A 22,540-nucleotide genomic window follows, 5' to 3' on the forward strand; every position below is an offset into this window, starting at 1 on the left:
TAATAATAAAGAACAGCTGATTAAAGATTAACTCCAGTACTCAAGCCGATCTATTGCGTTTCATCTTAAAATGGCTTTATAAACAGAATTCAATAACTCAGACCCCACCCTGAGCTACACCTTAGGAAAGTCCCAGGCCCTCTCTTTTATTTCAAACCTTTTCTGATTTGTGAGCAGCCTTCCCACACCTGTTTCTTCCTCTGGGAGACACAACTTCAGCACATACACTTCGATGGTGGTGTTAAAGGTGGAGAATGGCAATCATTTGTTTATGATTGTAGAAAATATTTATTAAGCTAAGTGCTTTAATTTCGGAGTTTTACATGCTAACTTAATGCTATCATAAATTAATATCTCATAAATACCAAAGGTTAAATTGTTAATTGATGTTATTTCACCTCTAAATTATTTTTTTTTAGTACCAAGTTATGTTCCTTTAAGTCAGTATTTTGGTCAAAAAAATATCTCTTAAGTATTAGTTATGCACACACAACTAAGTTGCATACTATGGTAAGTATGAAAGAAGTCTAGATAGGTACTCTCTCCAAATAACAGGTAGCCTGGCACTGTTTGTGTTTTGTGGACTATCTTGATTGGCATATATCACACATAGTTTACATTTATAATTCAGACACATACACTGTGGGGGCAGACAAAGTTTTTTATATTCCTCAAATCTAAATATATATATATATGCATGTATACATATAAAAATTATATAAATATATAAAATATATATAAAACATCTATGTGAAAACTGATCATATGATTTCATAGACTATTTGTGCAACTGGTTGAGTCAAGAGTTTTTAAATATTGAAAAATAACAAAACAAAACAACGTGAAACAGTGAAACACAGGCCATAAACTGACTAGGTAACTAGCATCAGAGTCGTAGAAACAAGCAGCAAGTTGATAATAATAGAAAAAAAAAATATGTTTCCCTGACAGGATTTCAACAAACAACTCTGACCATGGATCTAGTTTGTGCCTTGCTGGATAACGCAAGTCTAGGCTGCCATGTTTTATTTTATAAAATGGCAGAAGTAGGGGAATTGTTTGAAATACATAAAACCCACAGTAACCACAATATATGGTATATGCAGAGTACAAAGGTTGCAAATTCACTGTGAAGTAAAGGTCTAGTCCCTCTTTAGGACCGAGTTAGTTACATTCATTATTCACACTAAATAAGCATATGTAATTCTATTACATGCTACTCCACTCTCCCCCCCCCCAACCCCCAAAAAGCAATGAACTGAAGAACATGTCTCTCTCAGTAGGCTGACGACTTGCACAGAGCCTACAATCATCAGTTAGTTCTACAGAGCTCCAGTGCCTTTGGAGTCACAGCAGTCCTGATGATACCCTGAGCAGAGATGCAAAACGCGGATTGGAAGTCCTCAGTGGCTTAGCGGGTGGGGGGTGGGGGGTAGGGGGCGGGGTGGTGAGGGAGTTGGGGGGATGAGGGAGGTAGGAGGGCTTGGGGCTTATGGTACAATTGCAACCAACTTCTGGAAGAGCTTATGGAACCAAGAAAACCTTTTAAAGTTCATCTGGAATGAGGTTTTTTGTTTTTTTGGGTTTTTTCCCTTCTTACTTTCTAGACAGCCCAGAAAGCAACGTGGGGCAAAGAGATGAAGTAGGAAGCCTATAGCCCGTTCAACCCAATCACTTGGCTTAAATTAAGTAAGGAGATTATGTGACAGGGCAGGAAAGTGTGTCCATTAACCTGAAAGAGGCGGGGTACACAATGCACGCTTCAAAACAAAACAATTCCGTATATAGAAGAACGGACAGGAGCAGATAACAGAAGCATGAAGCTGGTTCTGTGTTTTAAGGAGAGTACTGGGGATACCTTTTCCTTCGCTCTTCCCCGGTTCTCTAGTAAAAGCATGCTTCCTTTACAATAGTCTGCTTTAAAATGATGGCAGCAGCTGACATTTGGCCCCAGAACACATAGGTAGTGACGGGAATAAGATGTTCAAACTGGAACTACAAAGAAAGACCTTGGATACACTTTCCGAGGGACCATGAACGAACCTCAGGTTTCCTTATCCATGAAGGGTGCTGCATATGTAACTCAGCACCAAGGATCTTTTGAGCCCTCGAGGTTTTAAGGAATTTCTTTATCAATCCTTTTGGACAGGCTGCCTTTGTGGACGCCCTGGTCATAGCATTAGCAACTATAAACCTCTTGAGAACCCCAGGAATTTCAGAAGAGAGAAGACCCGGCAGACTCATGCACAGAAACAATGTACACGCATTCATCGCTACATACCAACGATGGCACGTTGCACACAGGGATGCTTGTATATGAATATGCACACATCACAAAAATCTGTAGCATATACACAGTTGTCCACTGCAGCGACACATTGTCCCCTGTGAGGAACGACAGAATGTCTTTCTCCACAGGTGCAGACTCATGGGCAACATTCCCACTCCCATTCTGCCTGTCCACCCATTACTCTGCACCATCCTAGGTCACTTCCTGTCTCTCTCTTCCTGCGCCACCCCAGCAGCCCTCTCGTTTCCTTCTCTACCTCCAACATCACCTTTCTCCTCAAGTGCCTTATCTCTGGGTTCAAACGCAGGCATGATAAGCTAGTCAAGAGCCAGTTCAAACATCTCTCTCCTTCCAATAGCTTTGAGGGGCTCTTTTCAAGACTCGGGGGAGCGCAGCTATCCATGTGACTGAAATGGTACTTTCTGGTTGTAATTCACACTCGCTTCTCCCGTTCTCTCCTCCCAGTCACAAGGACTGTTTGCTTTGGCTTGCAGTCTGATGGGCACGCCCTCCTTCAAGTATGCTTCCCAGGCCTCAGCTTCCATTCATTTATTTTACTGAAGTCCAAGGGTAAGTGTGCATTGCATTGCAATGCATTGCATTGGATTGCAGTAGCAGCAGCAGCAAGCAAGCATGATCAAGGTTCTTCACCTGCTCCCTGAATTAACTACGGAACCACAGGTTTAAGAACACACACCTCAGGGGGGGCTGTTTGCCATCAAGTCAAAAGTGCCGCCTGCTGATAGAGGCAAAGAGGGACAAACCTGTCCCTGAAGTCTGGAGGCTAAATTTTATTTAAACCTCCAACACTTTCTAAAGAGCCATCCGGTTCAGGGGATCGCGCCAAAGTACTTTACTTAGACGTCTCCACTTCTCATTGCCAAGGATGGACTATGGACAACCTGAGTTAACTTTTGCCATCTGTTTCAACGCCCCCTCTTTCCAGTTCCAAAAAACCTTTAATGACAGCAAGAGGTCATTCAATATTAGGGCCTGAAAATGGGCGGCTAGGCAAATCCACCAAATGGAATATGAACACCCTCAACAGTTACAACTGGGTATGGGATGAGCATCTAAAATGTGAGAATGGCGGAATGCTGGAGCGGGACGTCAAAATCAACGTGCCCTAAAGAAAATGGGGTTCCCAGGGCATGTTTGCTTCAACGATTAAACTACATGGGAGGGGGTGGTCGGGACACAAGGCCCTGCCTGGGTTTGGTCCCAGCCCTGGCTGGACCACACACTTGTCAGGGTAAGGCTCTATGTGTCTGTGACTTGGCCCCCTGCACTCTATCTTGTTCCAATCTCTCTTCCTTGGCAGCAGAGAGGCTTAGTCTCATTCGCCGCCAGTATCCTTAAGTATCTGATGTCGGCCTGTCTTCATTTGTAAATCACTTTAAGACCTTTGGAAAAACAAACAAACAAAAAGTTCACGGCTAGGGTTGAAGGGGAAACAACTCCCTGCCACTAAATACAACAAGTTCGGGCTCCCGCCGCCACTAATCATCAAAGATTCCTCAGTCCCTAAAATTACAGGGTTTGGAGGAAATCCAAAAGGGATTGTGCTTCCCCAAATTCCTTATATTGCATTCCTGTGGACTTGCTGCTGAAGCCACCGGGAGGCGCTTTCAGTATCCAGTCACACACTTGTAACTCTCCTGTTCTCCGTTTAGGATTTTCTTCCCCAGAGGAGCCTAAATTCCTCAGGACATGGGGACATCACCTGAGAGGGTGAGCTGAGCAAGCAGCCAATTCACTGCCCTTGACACAGACCCAACATCCAAGGCATCTTGGTGGAACTCAGTTCCCTCCCAACGAGCGGACATTCTCCAATAAGGCACCATTTTGGATTTGCTGAGACTCCAGAGGTCTGTTTTTACTGACAGGTGTGCCTGTGTGGCCATCTGACGTGTGTTCTCGAAGCTGTTCATCATCATTTCTCGGAAGTTCATCAGCAGCTGGTCACCGTCCTTGCTTAGTGCCCCTGATTCCCTGGCCACCAGGAAAAGGCTAACAGCAAGCACTTCTAAGTGTCCTTACGAGGACAATTCTTACAAGTAGGCGAGGGGGCTGCACATGAAAGGGGACACTCTGAGGACAAGATGGAGAGAGAAGTCCTGATGAATAAATGAAAAAAAAAATGCTTTAAAGTACTTGTTAAAATAAATAATGACTGAATTCAACTCATTGTGGAAACGCTACCAAAAAACATTAAGACTGGCTGAGGTGGACACAGTTAAAACTCACCTGTGCATCCTTTGGGAATGGCAGAATTTCTCACGGGGGGGGGGGGGGGAGGTAGGGTGTGTGTGGTGGGGTGTGGGTGTGTGTGTGGTGGGGTTAAGTCTAGAAACAGGTACGCATCTCTCATTTCAGTTTCCACAATACAAACCAAACGGCTGAGACGGAAAAGGTTTTTGTCTAATATCTTGGATGACCTTGAGTCTAGATTTAGTCAACAAATGCTCATTGAGTCCTTCCTGTGTGCCAAGCGCCAGAATAACACACAATCCTGGCACCGGAGTGGATCACACAACCCGGCAGGGAGGAAGGCAGAAATGTGAACTCTAACACAGTCTGAAAGGCCTAAAAGAAGTGAAGGAAAGTGCTATTTATGGGCACCCAGGAGCAGGGGATGGTATTACTTTTTCCTGGGCAGGGCAGGAAGGCTTCACAAAGAAAGTGGCGGAGAGCGGAGAGCCTGAAGGATGAGAGTCCATCTGAAAGGCTGTGCAGCAGGCTCAGAGAAGCTGAAAACCGACACCACACCCAGTTTCCAGTTCCTGGCCTTGCTGCTAGATCTGGTAGCGCGGGATAATGACAAATGCATTGAGCACATTTCCGAGTTTTGCATTTTTCCAAGGGTCTCGGCCCAAGATTGAAATCAGGTTGGAAAACCTAAAACTTCAGGAACAAGACCGTCAGGACTTTTAATTTAGCACTCTTAATTTTTCCCCCTTACCTGTGGGCTTTCAGTAATATTATGTAAATTACCATGGCCCTATGGGAAGTTAAATGCTTATTACACTAAGATTAGAAACAACTGTAACGATTATGCATATAAAATATACCCCCCTCTAGAGTAAATCTAGAGTAAAAAAGCTGACACTTCCTTCTCTTTCTTTTTACTTCCTGATACCTTCTACTTTTCCATTCTCTCAAGAAACATTATCACCCAAGTATTTCTTACCCCCAGGGCAAAAGCTTACATATTCACAGACAATTTAAAAAATATAACACACGGGCTATTTTCATTGCCAAATGCAGCTGCAATTATGTATTTCTCTTGGATGTGTTCTATGTTATTAAAACTTGTAAATACTTTATCTCCTTCAAGTTTTCCAGGCCTCTGTTGGCAGGGTCTTTTCTTTTTCCTCTGTCTTTCTAAGTGTCTAATGTAATTTTCTGAATAGCGCCTTGATAAACTTGGTTGCCAAAGGGTTCACCTTTTCCCAGTTTAGTCTTTGAAAATAACATGATCTCTTTCCAACCAAACACACCTTTGGCTCCTTGCATTTTGTTTATTTCCCTACAGATGTCTTCCACTTCTCACCCTAAATTTCTGTTTTTTTTTTTTTTTCTTTTGGCTCTCTCATCTAAAATTCCTTGATAAGGTCGAAAAACTATGTGTAATGATAGCCTGTTAAAAAGCATCCTTTACTGCTCCAGAGATAATAAGTGTCTCAGTCACCAAGAAATAAATGTCAGATTATTCCTAAGCTCCACTTGCCTACTCATCGACATTCCAATTAAACAGGCAGTTTAAAAGCCTCCAAGTAGAACCTATGTTCGAATACAATAAATAAAACAGGGCTGGGGAGATGGTTCAATCCGTAGAGAGCTTGCCAAATAAGCGTAAGGACCTGAGTTCACGTCACCCACACTGTGTAGAGGCTGGACACATGTCATCTAAAACCCCAGCGCAGTGGGATGGAGACAGAAGAATCTTTGAAGCTCACTGGCCAGCTAGTCTGATCACACAGGGGAGCTTCCGGCTTTCAGGGAGACTCAGTTTCAAAAACTCAGATGGAGAGCAATTGAGATATCCAATGTCAACCACTAACCCAACTCCCCCACCCACCCATGCATACATACACACACACCTACACACATCCACCCATGCATACACACATCTGCACACACATGCATACACACACCTGTATACACACACCCATGCATACATACACACACATCTGCATGCGCATGCATGCACACACACACATGCAGACACATACATGCACACACACACACACACACACACACACACACACTCAGTAAAGCAATGTACAACCCTGAGGAGGCTTCCCCTTTGCTTTGCTGGTCTCCAGAGAGGCAACCACTCTTAGCATGCCAACCAAGAGTTGTTTGCGGCACAGCAGCAGTACCATGGAGCATTTGTCGTGGTGCAACCTAAAGGCACGTCCATAGGCACACGCCCAACTTCTAAGCCCAAAGTTAAAAGCAAAAATGAAAGAAGTGATAACAGCTGTGTCCCTCAAGGATGCTTCTGGAACTGCACCACTCAGAGCCCCGACCTGATGATGCCGCGGAAACATTTTTCCGTCCCGAGCATTTCTTTTTTAGGCCAGAAGGTAGGTTAACGACAGCCTCGTAAAGATTTTTTTTGTCTTGTTTTACAAACTTCTATCACTTTTTTTGACTCATGCCATGACATGCCACGGCACCAAAGGAATGTGAAGTTCTGGGCCCCCGTGAAGATTTTCACAGAATCCTTTAGCAGTTAAGTGCAGACATGGTTGACTGGAAGAAGTCCTCACAGAGGACGGGTTGTTTGGCATTGACTTCTGGGAACAGCCAGGTCACCAATAGCCGGAGAGCAGAAAGCAAGCAGCCATGCTGGGGAGAACATGGAGGCAAGCGGGATGACAGTGAGAAGTTTTCCAAAGGCTGCCAAGGCTCTTACCCTTCAACTTGCTTAAGGTTTTGGCAAAGGACTGCTAGAAAAGGAGGGTCAACCACCAGGGTGGGCAATGTGGAGAATGAGCCCCATGGGTAGCCACTGGACCTTCCAGCCACCATACACTTACTGCAACACACACACACACACACACACACACACACACACACACCACTCTTCCACTCTTCCTGGCTGCTTCCAAGACAGAGAGTTCTGGGTGCCAGAACTTCAGACGCTCAAAGGTCTTCGGCTAGATGTCCCAAATCAAGCAGGAAGAAACCCAAATAAAGACCTATTTATATACCACGGAAGAATACAGGAAAACCAATCTTAGGCAAAAGCTCGAGTTGGCATTTAACACCACCCACATCTCAATGGCTAGTTTCATGGCCACTAGCTACTTATCTAGCAAACTAGACAAGAAGAGCTAAGGTGAGCTCTGGAACAGGATTTAACTTTTGATACCATCGTCTGAAAATGAAAGAGCAAGTGAAGGAGCAATATAAAATATCCACCCAGTTGATAGTAAACTGGTAACAGTTTTATAGATTAGAGGAAAGGATTATTGGGGGGCAGGGTGTAAAAAGCAAACTATTACAGAAAACAAAAAAAAAAAAAATAAGTTCTTATAGGTAGGGATCGGTGGCTTGGGAAATTAAACCCAGAATCAGGAAAACCACGTCATAATTATTTTTCGTGGTGCATGCTATCTTTTGGGAGTATGCGACATTCAGCAGATTTATCAGTGAATAAATACTGACTGGAATTAACCAATCAGTGTCATTCTGGAAGGCTGACCTTGTAAATGTGGACCAGCCCTCAGACAAAGCAAGGTGATGGCTGTATCTGCTGGAGGCAATGCCGAGGGGTTCCTATTCTTTAGAATCACAGAGTCACCAAGCTGCAGGGCCATGGGCGCCTACCACCAAGCCTTGGGTGGAATATGCAAAGGAAGGTGGAAACCCCAAGAGGCAACTTCCCAAGCTTCAGCATTGGCTTGTACTTTGAAAACAAGTTAAGTGACGCTCTGTTGGGTCGCTGAGAGACGGAAAGGCTCAGTCAGTAGCCAATACAGCCAGGGGGGCTTGGTCCTTACAGTTAACATCTCATCCTCTGAACTTGAAATACCAACCTCCTCCCCGACCACCCCCCCCGCCCCCCCTCCCCCACCCCCCTTTGGTGCACTAGTAGTTATGTGTCTTTAAATTCAGTCTGCTCCGTGAGGAAACTCCCTGGCAAGTGAAAACAGCCGCAAAGGTAAAAGAATGCAGAGAATCTGGCTGCTGCCGGCGGTCATTAGGAAGAGTAGCAATTACTCAGCTCTCCCCAATGTCAGAGGCAGAGAGGAGCATGCGAAGTGGGCGAGTTTTGACCCGCCTTGGCCCGAGCTTCTCCTTCTGCAGTATGTCATCTACCTACCTCGGGCCCAGGATACCTGTAATAATTAACAGAGCAAATGAGGAATGGAGAAAGAATGAAAGCCAGTGTAGACAGACTTGGGTGGCTGAAGCTCAGAACACAGTTAACAGTGACAGGCTCCGAGCGCTTAATAGATGTCACTAATGTCCCAATAATGATGTGTTTTGCTGTCACCGATGTGTCCCAATCAAGATAACCGAAGCAGACTTCTTGGGAGTTTTCCTGGACCCGGCAGATCATCAGGTGGATGGCCTCTCCACTCTTCCTTCACTCCAAACACAAGCTAATACCTGATCCTTGGCCAGCTCTTCTGGGTCCTAAAAGCTCCAATCTTAGGACCTAAGAGCAGCCTTAGGATCCCATCTGATTTCGTTCCCCCTTGCATTCAGGTAGGTAACTGCCTAATTTCCTTTGGACAAATGAAGACAAAGTGAAACGCTGGATAGTTACAGGGTCTTAAGTCACAGAGCTGCTTAGATGATGAGGACGGGACCCAGAAGCCACAACTATTTTTCCTTTTCCCCTTCCGCACACTGCTCTCGGACATAAGACTCTGGTGATATTTACCTCTGTGAAAAGCCTCAAATCCTCTCCACAACAAGCCGGGACATCAACAAGTACATTCCCACTTTGATTAAAATGTGGAGTTAGTTGGCCTTTCAATTGTAAGTCATAGGTCGTGGTAATAATTTTTCTAACATCTGCCTGAAAATATATGAACTTGGGTTCTCAAACAGCATTCAGCATTCCCATTCTGTTTAAAGTCACTTACAGATCCTTCTACTTTGATTGGCAGTGACAGGAAGGTCTCAAAGCCACCCCTTCACCTCACTCGGTTCATAACTTAAAATGAATAATAAATACATAAACAAATCAATAAGCTTCAAAGCACCAACAGGAGTAGGTAAAAAGAGACTTCGCTTTACATACGCAGAATAATAAACTCCCATTTTGGGGGATGGAGCCCTTGGCCCTGATTCTTGACATGCAGTGGGGTGGGGTGGGTGGGGTGGGGTGGTCTAAATAGTTCTTGCTACTGTGTGGTTCAGGTGCAACATCCTCCAGGCAGATTTGCCTCTTTCTAGCAGGTCTTCGGGAATCTCCAAAAATGGTGTCACAACCCTTCAGCATCCAGATAGATGCCTTTGGTTTGATCACAGCTGTGAATCCTCTTCCTGAGGCCTTTGGACATGAAGTTGAGTAAGTGCCCTCCAGTAAGTGGGGCTCTGCCAGCTCAGGTTTCGTCCTGCCCTGCCAGAAATTTCTTTCTGTCTTGAATCTGAGATGTGTTTATGATTTTTTGTTTTGAAATGCTCAACAAGACAGACACAAGTCTCCATTTACAGCTTACGGCCTAAAAGAAAAAAACAAAAACAAAAACAAAACCCCTTTGGGATAGCTGGTTGCTAGAGACTTAATTTAAACTTTTAGAGTAGGTGTGTCAAATCCTCAGGAATTAGAAATAATAATTTTTTTTAAAAAATGACACTCTTAAAACATAGCCAGCCCTTAATTTCATTTTTAACAGTTTTATATGTCATGGGTGTTTTGTCTGCACACATGCATGCCTGGTGCCCACTGAAGCCAGAAAAGGGTGTCAGAGCCCCTGAAACTGGAATTACAAGAGAGCTGTGAGCCACCATGTGGGTTCTGAGAATCAAACCTGGGTCCTCTGCAAGAGCAATCAGTACTCTTAACCACTGAGTCATCTCTCCAGCCCCTTAATTTTCCTTCTTACATACTCTTAAGACAAGTGTTCTCGGAATGTTTCTAATTAGAATGTTATACTTGGGTTTGACTAGCATTGACATAAAAGAAAACCCTGAAATTATGTTTTGTAGGGCTTTTTCCCCCTCATTTTGATTACAGGTTATATGTTTGAATACCAACACTCCTGATAAAAGAGAGGGGTCATCTCAATGATAGGTGCTAATGGAGTGTCTGGGGGAAAAAAAAATTCCAGTTTCTGCTATGTTATAAGGTCTGGCTGTCCAAACGAACCAATTCTAAATGACTGATCAGAGAATTTAGTCTCCATAGGTTCTTTCTCCTTTGCTCCACAGAGGCCAATAGGAAGTATCCATCTGGGGAACGCTGGTCTAATATTGATTGACTTCCTAAATGGCACTCATTTCTAGGCAAGAAGGAAGGACACACTGTTAACAACTACCACACTGTGGGACCACACCTACCCAGGGAGCCAGAGAGGGTCAGATGTTTTAATTGTGAAATGTCTGTCCCTTCCTCTGTCACACAGACTCTCCACAGACCCTAGCAGGCCAATCTGGTGGTAGCCCTGAGGTACTCACTCACCTGAAAGGACACCACATGCTAGATGGAGACCAGTAACAACATATACCCTGGCCCTGGGTCTCGTGACGACACGTACCTTGTTAGCTTTTAAAAGATACCAATTAGAAACAGTTCTTTGAAAGTAAGAATTCAAAGCACAGAGCCAAGCAAATGTTCACATTCCACCCAACTCCACAGGCCTGGGAATTAGGGTTACCCTAGGCCAAACCAAGGAACACCTTGTTCTCTGGACTATAGAGTCATTTTTCTCTAGGATAAACATCTGAGACCAGAAATTACCATCCTGAGCCTCCTGTGGAAAGAGAGTATGTGTGGAGGAGGTGTGAATATATCCACGAAGGTGACTTCCCAATTTACACACAGGGAAAGCTAACAATGATGAAAATAAAAAAGAATGCAGACCAGAATTAATATTAGTTATGTTTTAAAAAATCTACCAAGGACAGTATTTAGCATTTAAGTGTAAGGATATAATCTCAGAATACTCATATCTATCCAATCACCTACAATATATTTTCATATTTGTTATCGCTAATCTTCACTACAGTTACTTGATGAAATCTCGTGACACTCCAGGTTTATTTACATGAGAAAACCAAAGCCAGGGGAAACTAACCAAGGTTGGTCTCCCAGTTAAAAACTGAGTCAAGACATGAACACTGGTGGCATCTAGGCTCAAGACACATTTTGTTGTTGTTGTTGAACAAGAAAAATGGGATAAAAGAGGTAAGAGAAGATACTCTTAGGGACTCTCTATCTCATCTGATCCTGATGTGCTCAGTACACCTCTATCTCAGGTTTCACTGCCTAGGACTATCCCAATTAATGACCCCAGGCTTCCCTATCCATCATTAAATCATGACCTCTAGAAAAACAGGGCCCTATCTTATTTACTATGATTGAAATACAATTGTCATAGCATGTGACAGTTTTCAGATATACCCCTATACATCAACTTCATGCTACAAAAGCTGAACATGTGCTGGGAATGATCCTGGGACTAATAACCCTCCCGGCACCACCGGAGAGTGACAACCACCCGGTTCCACCCCAGGCCTACTGAATCAGAATCCGCTCTGTTTGTTTAGGTGTGGGGGTCAGCGCCTGGCACATGCTAGACATGTGCTCTACCACTGAACTCTAATCCTCAGTCGCCAAACCTGCATTTTTAATAAGCTCCCAGGTGACTGTGGGCCGTTAAAACTTTCAGAAGCCCAGTTTTTTACAAAAGAGGGTCCCGGGATTTTATAACGCAGAAACCAGACCCGCAGCAGATGCCCATTAAATAATTTGTGGGCAGATGTTTCTCTGGTTAGCTGGAGCTCCCTAACTTCATAGGGAAACGAGCTGACCTAGAAAGCAGGTAAGGGGTTGAACTAGAAAGGAATGGACTGCTTAAACTTCTGGCTTTGAGGTTTGTATCCCAGCAGCAGGTGGGCCCTACAGTCCTGAAGGTGGTGGGTGGGTGGGTAGGGGTGGGGGAGGCATTGAGCTGGGCCAATACAAGTTGCCTCCTTAGCGCAAGACAGCCGCCATGCTATGCTGAACCCCAGTGTGACATCCACCCCTCCCCACGCCCCCCCAAAAAACACCTGAGGAGCTATCAGCAAAATCTTTCCGAATAGAACATAGAAGAAAATGTACATTACTGATCTGAAAGAGTTTAGGACTCCTCCCCCTCACCTCCCCAGATGAAACAGTAACCCACAGGGAGGAAAAAAAAAAAAAGCTGAATGTACAATTCCAACCAACGACGCAACACAAAGAATTTTAGACTCCCCCATTTACCCAAAGTATACAAACTTCGCAGGGACTATTTAGAGACGGTATAACAGACAGGTCTCGAGTGTAACTGGCCGTATTGGTGAGGCCAGGGAACGGCTGGAGGCGACAGAACTTGGCCTCACGAATAACTGGCTCTTTCCCAGGAGTCCCCACCTTTTAACTCCCAACAAGGACTGAGGAACGAGAAGGTGAAGTTGATCGAGGAAATAAGCCCAGGCCATGTCGTCAGGCTAAGCCTTGCTCGATATCAACTGCTATCTTCACTGGTGTTTCGAGGGGGACACGGGGGAGTTCTTACCACAACCCTGTGATTAACCCCAACAGTCAGAGAGGGAAACACATGCTCAGAAGAGGATTCCACACCAGATATCAAGTCCCTGACCTTCACATTCATCCACTAAAGCACGGGCGTTTCTCGTCTTCAGAGTAAAATGGAGGTTGGAGAGGGGAGATAAGGTCTTGAAAGGTGTTCACTTTGAAACTAACAAAGAAAAATAGAATCTTTTTAAAAATCTTTTTTTCCCCATCATCCACGTGGGCGGGCCCCAAACAGACACTTCAGAGTTCTGTGTTTACCCCGAGGGCATCCTTAAACAGGTGTAGTCTAGCATGCCTCTGTCCATCAATGGAGAAGGGTCTATCTAGATCTGACCAGGCCAAAGGCAAGAGGCTGGGAGAAGGTGGGGAGGCCAGAGCTGTTCATCCAGAGACTCCATTGCCCACACACTGGTACTGGTTTAGAGCAAGCCAGAACAAAGGAAACACACACACACACACACACACACACACACACACACACACACACACACACACGGCAATCTACCATTGTGAACCAGCTCCTTCTTCTCAGATGTTGGGAACACTCCAACACCTTACTGTAAGGGCTCTTCAGAGACTAGGAAAGACTACCCTCTTCCCTGTCAACAGGAGCGCGTCAAGCCTCAGAACCTGATCCTTACACTAACAAATGTTAACCACGTGCCCAGCAAGGGAGACGACAGAAATCAAGCATCAGCTACACTTGGTTTGAACTTACATGGCCCCAACCACCCTTTTTTGGGGTGTGTGTGTGTGTGTTGGGTGGGGTGGGGTCTGTCTTGTTGATCTTGACTAAAGGCGGGTACAGTACTGGTTCTCAACCTTCCTAACGCCGCAACCATTTAACAGAGTTCCTCACGGTGTGCTGACCCCCAACCATAAAATTATTTTCGTTGCTATTTCACAACGGTAATTTTGCTACTGTTGTGAATCACTATGTAAATATCTGATAGGAGACCTCCGAGGGGGTCGTGACCCACGGGTTGAGAACTGGTGTGCAGAATGGAGACGGCCTCTGAATGATGCCCAGACTCCCTGCATTCCTTCAAGCCCTGTAGACAGGGGAAAAGAGAAATCGATGAATGACTGATTGATTTTTTTTTTTTTTAGGCCAAAATGAGCCTGATCTTTGAAAACAATGCTTTGGAGAATTAGACCTCTACGATGACAGGAATGCATGCCTACTTGCTACTCTACCGTGGTGTCTTCGTCAAATAACTCAATGGCCTAGACTGAGGTGTCTCCAAAAGCCTTATCCGAAAGGTACCACCTGGATCACGGGTAACAACTGTAAGGACGTGCCTGACTTTGCCAAACGCGTCCACCTTCCACTCATTCCCCCGCCTCCCGCCTCGTTTACAGATGAAGGACTCCTTGTCGTCTCTCCTGCTGGCCCCATTTCCTGAGTTCAACACACCCACATTTTTCAGGAATTTCACAATTAATCTCTGGAATGTGTTTTGGATCATTCTTCAAAGGATGATATAGTTGTGCTAAGATGAATTCAATGTTTGTTTTGGTTTTTTTTTCCCCCCTCCTTTTCTCATTCCTTATCCTTCAGTCCACCCACTTTCTGGGGCCACCATCTTCTCTGAATCTGCCAACGTCACAATGCCTGCACCCTGCCTTCCCAGACTCCTCACCGCGGCCACTGGACAGTAACTGTAACCACGGAGAACAGAAACCTGTACCACATCTCCCAATAGCTCCCTCCTATACATGGATGCCACATCCAGAGTTTGGGGACCGTTCACTTTTCTTCACCAATTAAGCTGTCTTGGGCAGGCGGGATGGCGCAGCTGGTAAAGGCGCTTGCCGCCAAGCATGATGACCTGAGTTCAATCACCAGCACCCGTAGAGTAACAGGAGAGAACCAACGCCCAAATGTCCTCTGACTTCCGCACACACCATGGCACACTGTACACACACTCACTCTCTCACACGCACATTCTCACAGTCACACACTTACATATACTCTCTCTCTCACACGCACACTCTCATAGTCACACACTTACACACATATACTCTCTCTCTCACACGCACACTCTCATAGTCACACACACACACATATACTCTCTCTCTTTCTCTCTCTCTCTCTCTCTCTCTCTCTCTCTCTCTCACACACACACACACACACACACACACACACACAAATGTTTTATAAATGAACGTGACTTCTGCTCACAACGGTCCTTCCCAACACACTGCTTGCAAAGTTCCCTGGTCCGCCGTTAACCGCATGTTTCCAGCAGCAAACCTCTTCCCACCTGCTGTTTTTGCCTTTCTGTTCTACAGTATACAACTCATCTCATTTGTCCTTGGCCGAGTGTTTTATGTGACAACAGGACTCCTTACCAACAGGGAACATTCTAGGCGCCTGCCTGACAGCCGAAAGGAAAGGAAGGCCATTTTTGCCCTGTCATGTGTGCATGTGCCATGAATAGTTAGTTGGTCCTGTGTGTTTCGTCAATATTTACTCTGAGGAGGAACTAATTACTTCCTTGTTTACTTGAATTGGTTTCTCTTCCCATACCCTGCTAACATATTTTGGACGCCCTCTGCTTTGCCTTCCTCTCTGGCATCAAAGCACAGACCCTACCTGAAGACTTCTGCGGTGGAGAACGAACCCCATGCACTGCTCAGAAGTGAGTCTGGAACGCTGGATTTGAAAAGTTCCTCTAACTCCAGTAATAGAAGTATTAACTCTGCCCCGGCTCGCCTTTACTTCATGGGTAAAAAATCCATAGACTCTTAATTTCACGTCCTCCCCGAGAGTACAAGGGCAGTAGCCGTGTGCCTCACGCCAGCCAAAGCCAAATGTTTTGATGTGTCTGCCTGGTCCTGGGCAACTGCTCTCTGGGGCCTGTCCCCTCACATCCTCCCCTCTCTCCAGCAAAGCAGGCATCATCGTTACTGACTGTCCCAGGAGACAAGTGAAGGACTGGAACTTCACCAGCCCGGTTCAGAACACAACACCGTGCTCTCTGCTTTAAGTTCCCACCACACGATCTCAAGTTCTCCCTGCGGCCGGCCCTGTGGACCACGGTGGAGAGAAAGCTAAAGTCACTGGGAAAACTGAGTTGCGACAGCAGAGGGTTTAATGGGCAGTCGTTTTGAAAGGTGTGAAGAATTCAGTTCCATACAGACTGGGGCCGTGGAGGGCAAGCTGCAGGGAGCGTTGATGCCCGTCTGCAGTCATGGACACCTGCCTCAAGGCAGCGTCGTCTTCAGGGCAAAGCTCTATGGTGTCCACTCTGTTCCTAAGTACTCTGTCCACACAAGGTCAGGCTCACAGCAGCTTCCTCTTTACCACCCCAAGACAAAGGGCTGGTCTGCTGCTCACCTTGCCCCACCCTAAGGGAGGCATAAAGTCTGAGGCCTCAATTCCCTCTGTTCCAAACACAGTTCTCACTGTCCAATCAAAACATCCGTCCTACACAATCCCACTTCGTGAGCTCTTAAAGTTCAGACCCCTTGAAGAGATCTCCCATTCAGAGGTTTAGCGGCCAAACTTGTTTCTTTGGATTGTAGGTGATTTCCCTGGAGAGACGCCTGTCCAAGAGAACAGTCCAGCTAGGGTTCTCTAAAAGGCTAACAGGAAGACTCACGAGATGAATGGAAATGGGAGGGGGAATTGCTCCCTCCTAAGGGCCAGAAGGCACTTGTTAAGACTGAGAGAAAACTTTGGGTACCCGGCTCTACTCTCAGCCTTTCCAATGTGCACAGTCACTAATTCAGGATTTATTGAATATCAGTCTCAATGCAGAGAAGAAACCCCGGGGTACGAGACGCTTGATTTACAGGTCTTGATTCCTAGTCTTTCAGAAAGCCATCTTTTTCTTCGGGGTTCTTCTTATGGTTAGGGTTGTTCATGTATTTTTATGGGGTCAGTGTGCCATAGAAACCCGAAACAATGAGCCGGGTGTGCAAAGGGGACCCTTTCGGCGGCTGCCGACCCAAATCATTTTGTGAACTGTACTTAAAAAGCATCACTCTCCTCCGACCGAAGTCAGTACGGGAAGGACAAACATTTCTGCAAGTTGACAAACAGTAATGTAAATTCGGACTTAAGCCATGTCTTCGAAAGCATGAAGTGGGGTAGTCATATTTTTATAGCGTGAAATGTGTTTTCTCAGGGTAGCCAACTAAAGAAGCTTTCGAAAGATTTTTCATTAACAGATACAACCAGTAGGGGTCATTTTAGTGCAAAAAATGCAGCACGAGAGACTTGGAACATGAATTAAAATATATCCATTCCTATTCATGTGCGTTATGATAATATCCACGAATTTCTGAATAAAAATGGAAACTGAGGGAAGCGCCGGCCATTGAGAAATTTTATGCAAAGTTACAGAAAAAAAAGAAAGAAAGAAAAAAATGGGACGGGGTGGGGGCGCCTTCTAGATAATTAAGTGACTTGTAAAGATTCCTCTAATCCTGAAAGGAAAAAAAAAAAAAGAAAGAAAGAAACAGGTTCTTCAGTTAACTTATATATTCCATACATTTTATATTAATGTGAAACTGTCTGAAAGTTTAGACACAAGGTTGAAAAGGCCTCTCGAAATCTAACCCTTGCATCAGGCCAGAAAACACTGTCTCTTTTACCTTGGTTTCACGGGTTTGAGATTCTAGTTGTCTGTTGCTTTTAGTGAAGGAAGGAGGAAGAGAAGGGGGCAAAGAAGGAGGGAGGGAGGGAGGAAGGGAGGGAGGTGTGAAGCGGGATGTGCCCTTAGCAATCGGCTGAAAACAGGCCAGCTAAACGAGGTGTGTTTCCAGAGCACACTAACTGAAATACAATCATGTCGAGAAACACTTCCAAGCATGTTCGAGGCCCACACTCACACTGCACCTGGTGTTACCAGGAGACAGGCAGCGCGTGAGGGATGGATGCATCATTCCAGAGGAATGACAGGCTCCCCGATGGACAAACTGCCAAAAACCATTCCATACAGTGACATGGGGTGTTGCTGCCAACACTTGATTACTGTAAATGCCCCCCCTCCACCGCCCGCCCCAAGCATTTCCTTCACCAGAAACACATGAAAAAACAAACAAGGGTCACACTCTCCAGAGCCTTCCAAAGTCCTTCTTCTCCCTGCCCCGCATTTAACTACACGCTCCAGGTTCTTTACGTGTCTGATGGGGGCAGGAGGCGGGAGGGGGGGCTGGGTCAAGTTTCGCGCTCCTCCACGAGGCAGGGTTCGGAGAAACACCTTTTAGTCCCAAGTCATTCAGAACGCCTCAAGTAAAAACACATGAACTCCTACCAGCCTGCCTGATGATGACCATTTCCCCTGAGCCGAGAAACGAGCCCACGACGTTGTAAAAGGACACCAGGAGGGGCCCCGTTTCTGTGTGTCAGTAAAATGAGGGCACGATCCACAAGGAACACGGCCCTTCTTCACTCGTGACTGCCCACTAGCTCCCAAATCAGGAAGGCCTCCCCGATTTTCCACTAACTGTCCAAAACCTTAAAACCAGGGGTAAAAATAAATGCGTGTGTGTATTTAAAGAGTCACCACAGCACCAAAGCCTTCGAACACACCCACTTTTGTCCTTAAGGCCGTCACCTCCTTTTTCAGTACCCCAGCACAACAAGCAAGCACACACACACACACACACACACACACACACACACACACACACACACACCTAAGGATGCTTCAGGGTAAAACCCATGTCCCAGGGGCTGGCTGACAGCCGTGAAAGCAGGAGGCTGTCCTTCCTAGCCACTACCCTAGGAAGACTGCTGAGCCCTGCTCACTCGCAGGATACCGGGAACAACGTCACCGGGCCCCCAACGTCTAAGTAGGCAGGGATCCCACTTGGACCAGACAAGCCAGCCCATTAGCAAAATAAAAAGAACTCAGGACGTCTCTCCAGACCTCAAACAGATCAGGCACCTGGAGGCAGACGTAGAGCCACATGCAGATGGAGGCCCCAGGGCTTCCTAACCAGGGAGGCTCCACTACCAACGCCCCCACCCCTCGGTACATATCCACACGGCGTTACACAATGCGCCGCGGTGAAGCCAACAAGAGCAGACTCTGCTGTCAAACAAACAACAAACAAGCCATCAGCACCAGCTCAGGAAACACGCGGATGTTGGATCATGAAAGGAAACCTCTCTCTCGTCGTGAGCCCTAACTTTCCAACCCAGGTGCAGCCCCCACCCACCCCCTTTAGCCATCCAGAAGAGTACGCCTTTTGACTGTTTCCTATAGGCCAATAAATGAGTAACCACCCTGTGTAACTTCGCCTGGGCGTCTGACATATTCCGGAGCTGAAATTGATTTATTACACGAAGGAAGAGGAGGAAGGAGGTGAAGGAAGAGCGCACAGGGAAAGAAAAAAAAAAGTAAGAGTCACCCAGGGAGTGCAAGCTGGAGCACAGGTCTTACTCCGCTCTCAGAAGCCGGCTGCGCGGACTGCGTACAACCAACCCTGGGTGCCACACTGCGCTATGCGGGCAGGGCGGCAGGGGCGGACTCCCCAAGGGGGCTGGCGTGTGCCAGCCTCCGCAGTGTCGTCGTCCCCCCAACGCGGTACCCCTGCTTGGGGCAGGGAAGGGCCACCCAGTGTAAGCCCAGATCACTGCACGTGTGCGTGTCTATGCGGGGTTGAGAGGGAGCTCCCCCACCCCACCCCACCCCCCGCGCGCAATCCAACCTCGCCCGCCGCTGGGCAGGCATCTCAGGGCACCCTCCCGGGGACAGCGACGGTCCCTCCTCCCCGGGAACCCTCTGTCCTCGGGGAAAAGTCTCAGGCAAACTTTGTTCCGCGCGCGGGCCAGGTGGGAAGTCGGGGGCTGGGGTGGGGTGGGGTGGGGTGGGGGGCGCGCGGCAGGGGCGGCCGTACCTTCGCAGACGCCCACTTCGTACTCGGTGATGGAGTCGCCATTGAGCGGGGGGCGGATGACACAGCGCAGCCCCCGGTCGCAGGCTCCGTGGAGCCCGTAGGCTCCGCCGCAGCTCTCGTTCCTCTGGCGGGCACACATGTAGCAGCAGCCGCAGACGCCCTGCACGATGCTCCCGGGGCAGCTCCGAGGCTCCTCGCACTTGGACTCGTCACAGGGCAGGCAGACCAGCGCCCGGGTGCCTGAGCGCGCCAGCAGCAGCAGCAGCCCCAGCAGCGAGACCGAGAGGTGCCCGCAGCCGGCCAGCCCCCTGCCCCCCGCCACCAAGTACATCCTCCTGCGCCGCCGCCTCCTCCTCCTCGCAGCCGGGCCGGGAGCGGGGCGGGCGCCCTCCCCTGCGCGGGGCACACGCGCCGCCGCCGCCGCCACCCGCAGCCCGCGGTCCTCGTGCCCCCCTCGGGGCCCCCGGGGTGCTCCTCCCCTCGCGGGGCGAGGCCCCCGCCGCCCCTGCGGGCCGCGCCGACCCGGAGCCCACGAGCGTTGGCGCCAGCGGCAGCGGTGGCGGGTGGCTTCCCCTCCTCCTCCTTCTCCTCCCGGGCGGGAGGGGGAAAAGAGGGGGGAAAAAAAGTTTTCCTCGCGGCAGCTCCGGTTCAACCCAAACTTCTGGCGGCGGCGGCGGCGGTGGCGGTGGCTGCCTGCGCTCCGCTCGGGAGCAGGGCTGCTGCTGGCTCCGTCCGGCTGGTCCTCCGCTCTGCTCCTGCTCGCCCGGTCAAGGCGGCGGCGGCGGCAGCGCAGCCTCCCGGCCGGTCCCCGCCTCCCGAGCCGCCGAGTGGGCGCGGTAGCACAGCAGAAGGTCCGTGGCGTCCGCTCCGTGTGCCCGGCTCGCCTCTCTCCCGCGCCGCTCCTCCGGGCGCTTGTTTATGGCTGGAGCCTCCGCCGCTCCGGCTGCGCCCTCCCCCATCCTACCTCATCCCCCCCCCCCTCCCTCCCTCCCGCCCTCCCCGCGCCGCGCGCTGCTCATTGGCTGCACCCCCACCCTCGGGCCGGCCGGCCCCCTCCCCTCCCCCTCGCCTCCCTCCGGGGCTGCCCGGGCCCTTCCTCCCTCCACGCCTCCTCCTCCTCCTCCTCCTCCTCCCCCCCCTCTCCTTCCTCCGCAGCCCCGGCGTACCCAGAGCCGGCCCTGCGGGCCGATCATCCGGGCTCGGGCCCGGGCCCCCGCGAGCGCGCTACGGCCGGGAAATCTGAGACAGTCGTAGCGACGCTAGTCCCCGCCGGTACCGGGCCACGAGGGGGCTAGCCTGGGAGCACCGTGGGGGCGGGACGGCTGCACCTCGGGGGTGGTAGAGTTTTGAGTTCGAGAGAGTGGTGGGGATCCTAGCCGGAGCGATTGCTGCCGCCTAGGCTGGGTGGGCGCTGGGGCTGGGTCGAACGAACCCCAAGGAAAGGGAAGCGAACGCGTGGAATTTCCGCAAACTGGACGAGAATCCATCTTCCACTCGAGCTGGGAATAGACTTTGTAAAAGATATTATGTAATGGAGTCTTGGGAAGCCCGAGACGTCTCCAGCCAAACAGAGGCCGGTGGGTTTGAGTGCTTTAAAATGGTCTGGGTAAATGATTCTGAGCCGGGACAGTGGTGGGGAGGGCTGGAGCTTGAGTTGAATTTTAATGATCCACGTTCTGTATGTCTGTGCAGAGGTGCTGTATCATGGGAGGGGTGAGTGAGTGACTGGGAAGTAACAGAGCTCAATGCTTCTCTCCGGAGTAAGGCTCAATACTGGCTTACAAGTCTTAACATGACGCTAGACTGGGCGAGCTCACGCATCCTTACATGCCCACCTGACGCTGCCGTTTTGTTTCTCGGGCTCCTGAGCAAAAGAGGTGGGCTTTCCTTCCCCTCCTCCCATGATGCCCCCTTTAAAAAGATTTATCGTGAATGTATTAATAAAGACGATGTGTGGTGAAATAGTCTTTGTGGTGAGCCAAGAAACAACGGGAGAGGGGCACGGTGCACGTGTGAGGGGTTTCTCTTCAACAGATTTCACAGGAGATTCCCAGAGATGGCTCTGATCACTGATCAGGATAGAACCATGGGCTCCTTAGTGCCTCCCTCCCACCCCCACGAGGATAAATAAAATACATTGGCAACAACAACAACAAAAAGTCATGTGAACCGTTCTGAAAAACAGGGCTGGTGCTGGGGCAGGTGTGGAGTGAGTGTGGCTGCATGGCACGATTTTGCTGCAGATAGGTGGCAGCCAGCGAGACCAGGAACATCAGGACTAACGAACCCAAAGTTAATGGCACCAGTGTAAGGAGAAAGGACACAAAGATGCCTTTGGAATCTTGTTTGTGGAACAGATTTTGTACTTCTGGAAAATGTTTTGGTTTAACCACGGTAGTCCTCAACAAAAAAGCCAAAGTCACCAGTGGAATATTCCCCCTGACCAGTGACATCAGAGAGCTATAAACATGTGTACTGAAGAGAGGAAGTGTTTCATCAGTTACACTGATAGTTGGAGAAGGAGGGCATAGGGAAACATCAATACTGGAAAGGGGGAGGAAGCACCCCCTTTTCTTGGGGGGTTTAAACTGCTGTTGGGGTGACTATTTCCCAAGCGTATTTGTGGCACATTTTACATG

At 48.3% G+C, this 22,540-nt stretch overlaps 1 protein-coding gene across 2 annotated transcripts in view; it reads right to left on the bottom strand.

Moving 5' to 3' along the window:
- The window catches only part of Crim1 (cysteine rich transmembrane BMP regulator 1), a 184,090-nt gene extending 163,251 nt beyond the window's left edge, over positions 1 to 20,839 (bottom strand). Inside the window, exon 1 of one of the 2 annotated variants that reach the window (XM_028873364.2) lies at positions 19,902 to 20,839. In XM_028873364.2, the coding sequence (XP_028729197.1) occupies positions 19,902 to 20,232 (331 nt within the window). In that variant the 5' untranslated portion in view covers positions 20,233 to 20,839. The remainder of the gene's footprint in view (positions 1 to 19,901) is intronic. The other variant, XM_028873372.2, reaches the window with a different exon arrangement.
- Positions 20,840 to 22,540: the final 1,701 nt, after the last annotated feature.

The sequence above is a fragment of the Peromyscus leucopus genome, chromosome 22 (genome assembly GCF_004664715.2).
Source record: "Peromyscus leucopus breed LL Stock chromosome 22, UCI_PerLeu_2.1, whole genome shotgun sequence".
NCBI lineage: Eukaryota > Metazoa > Chordata > Mammalia > Rodentia > Cricetidae > Peromyscus > Peromyscus leucopus.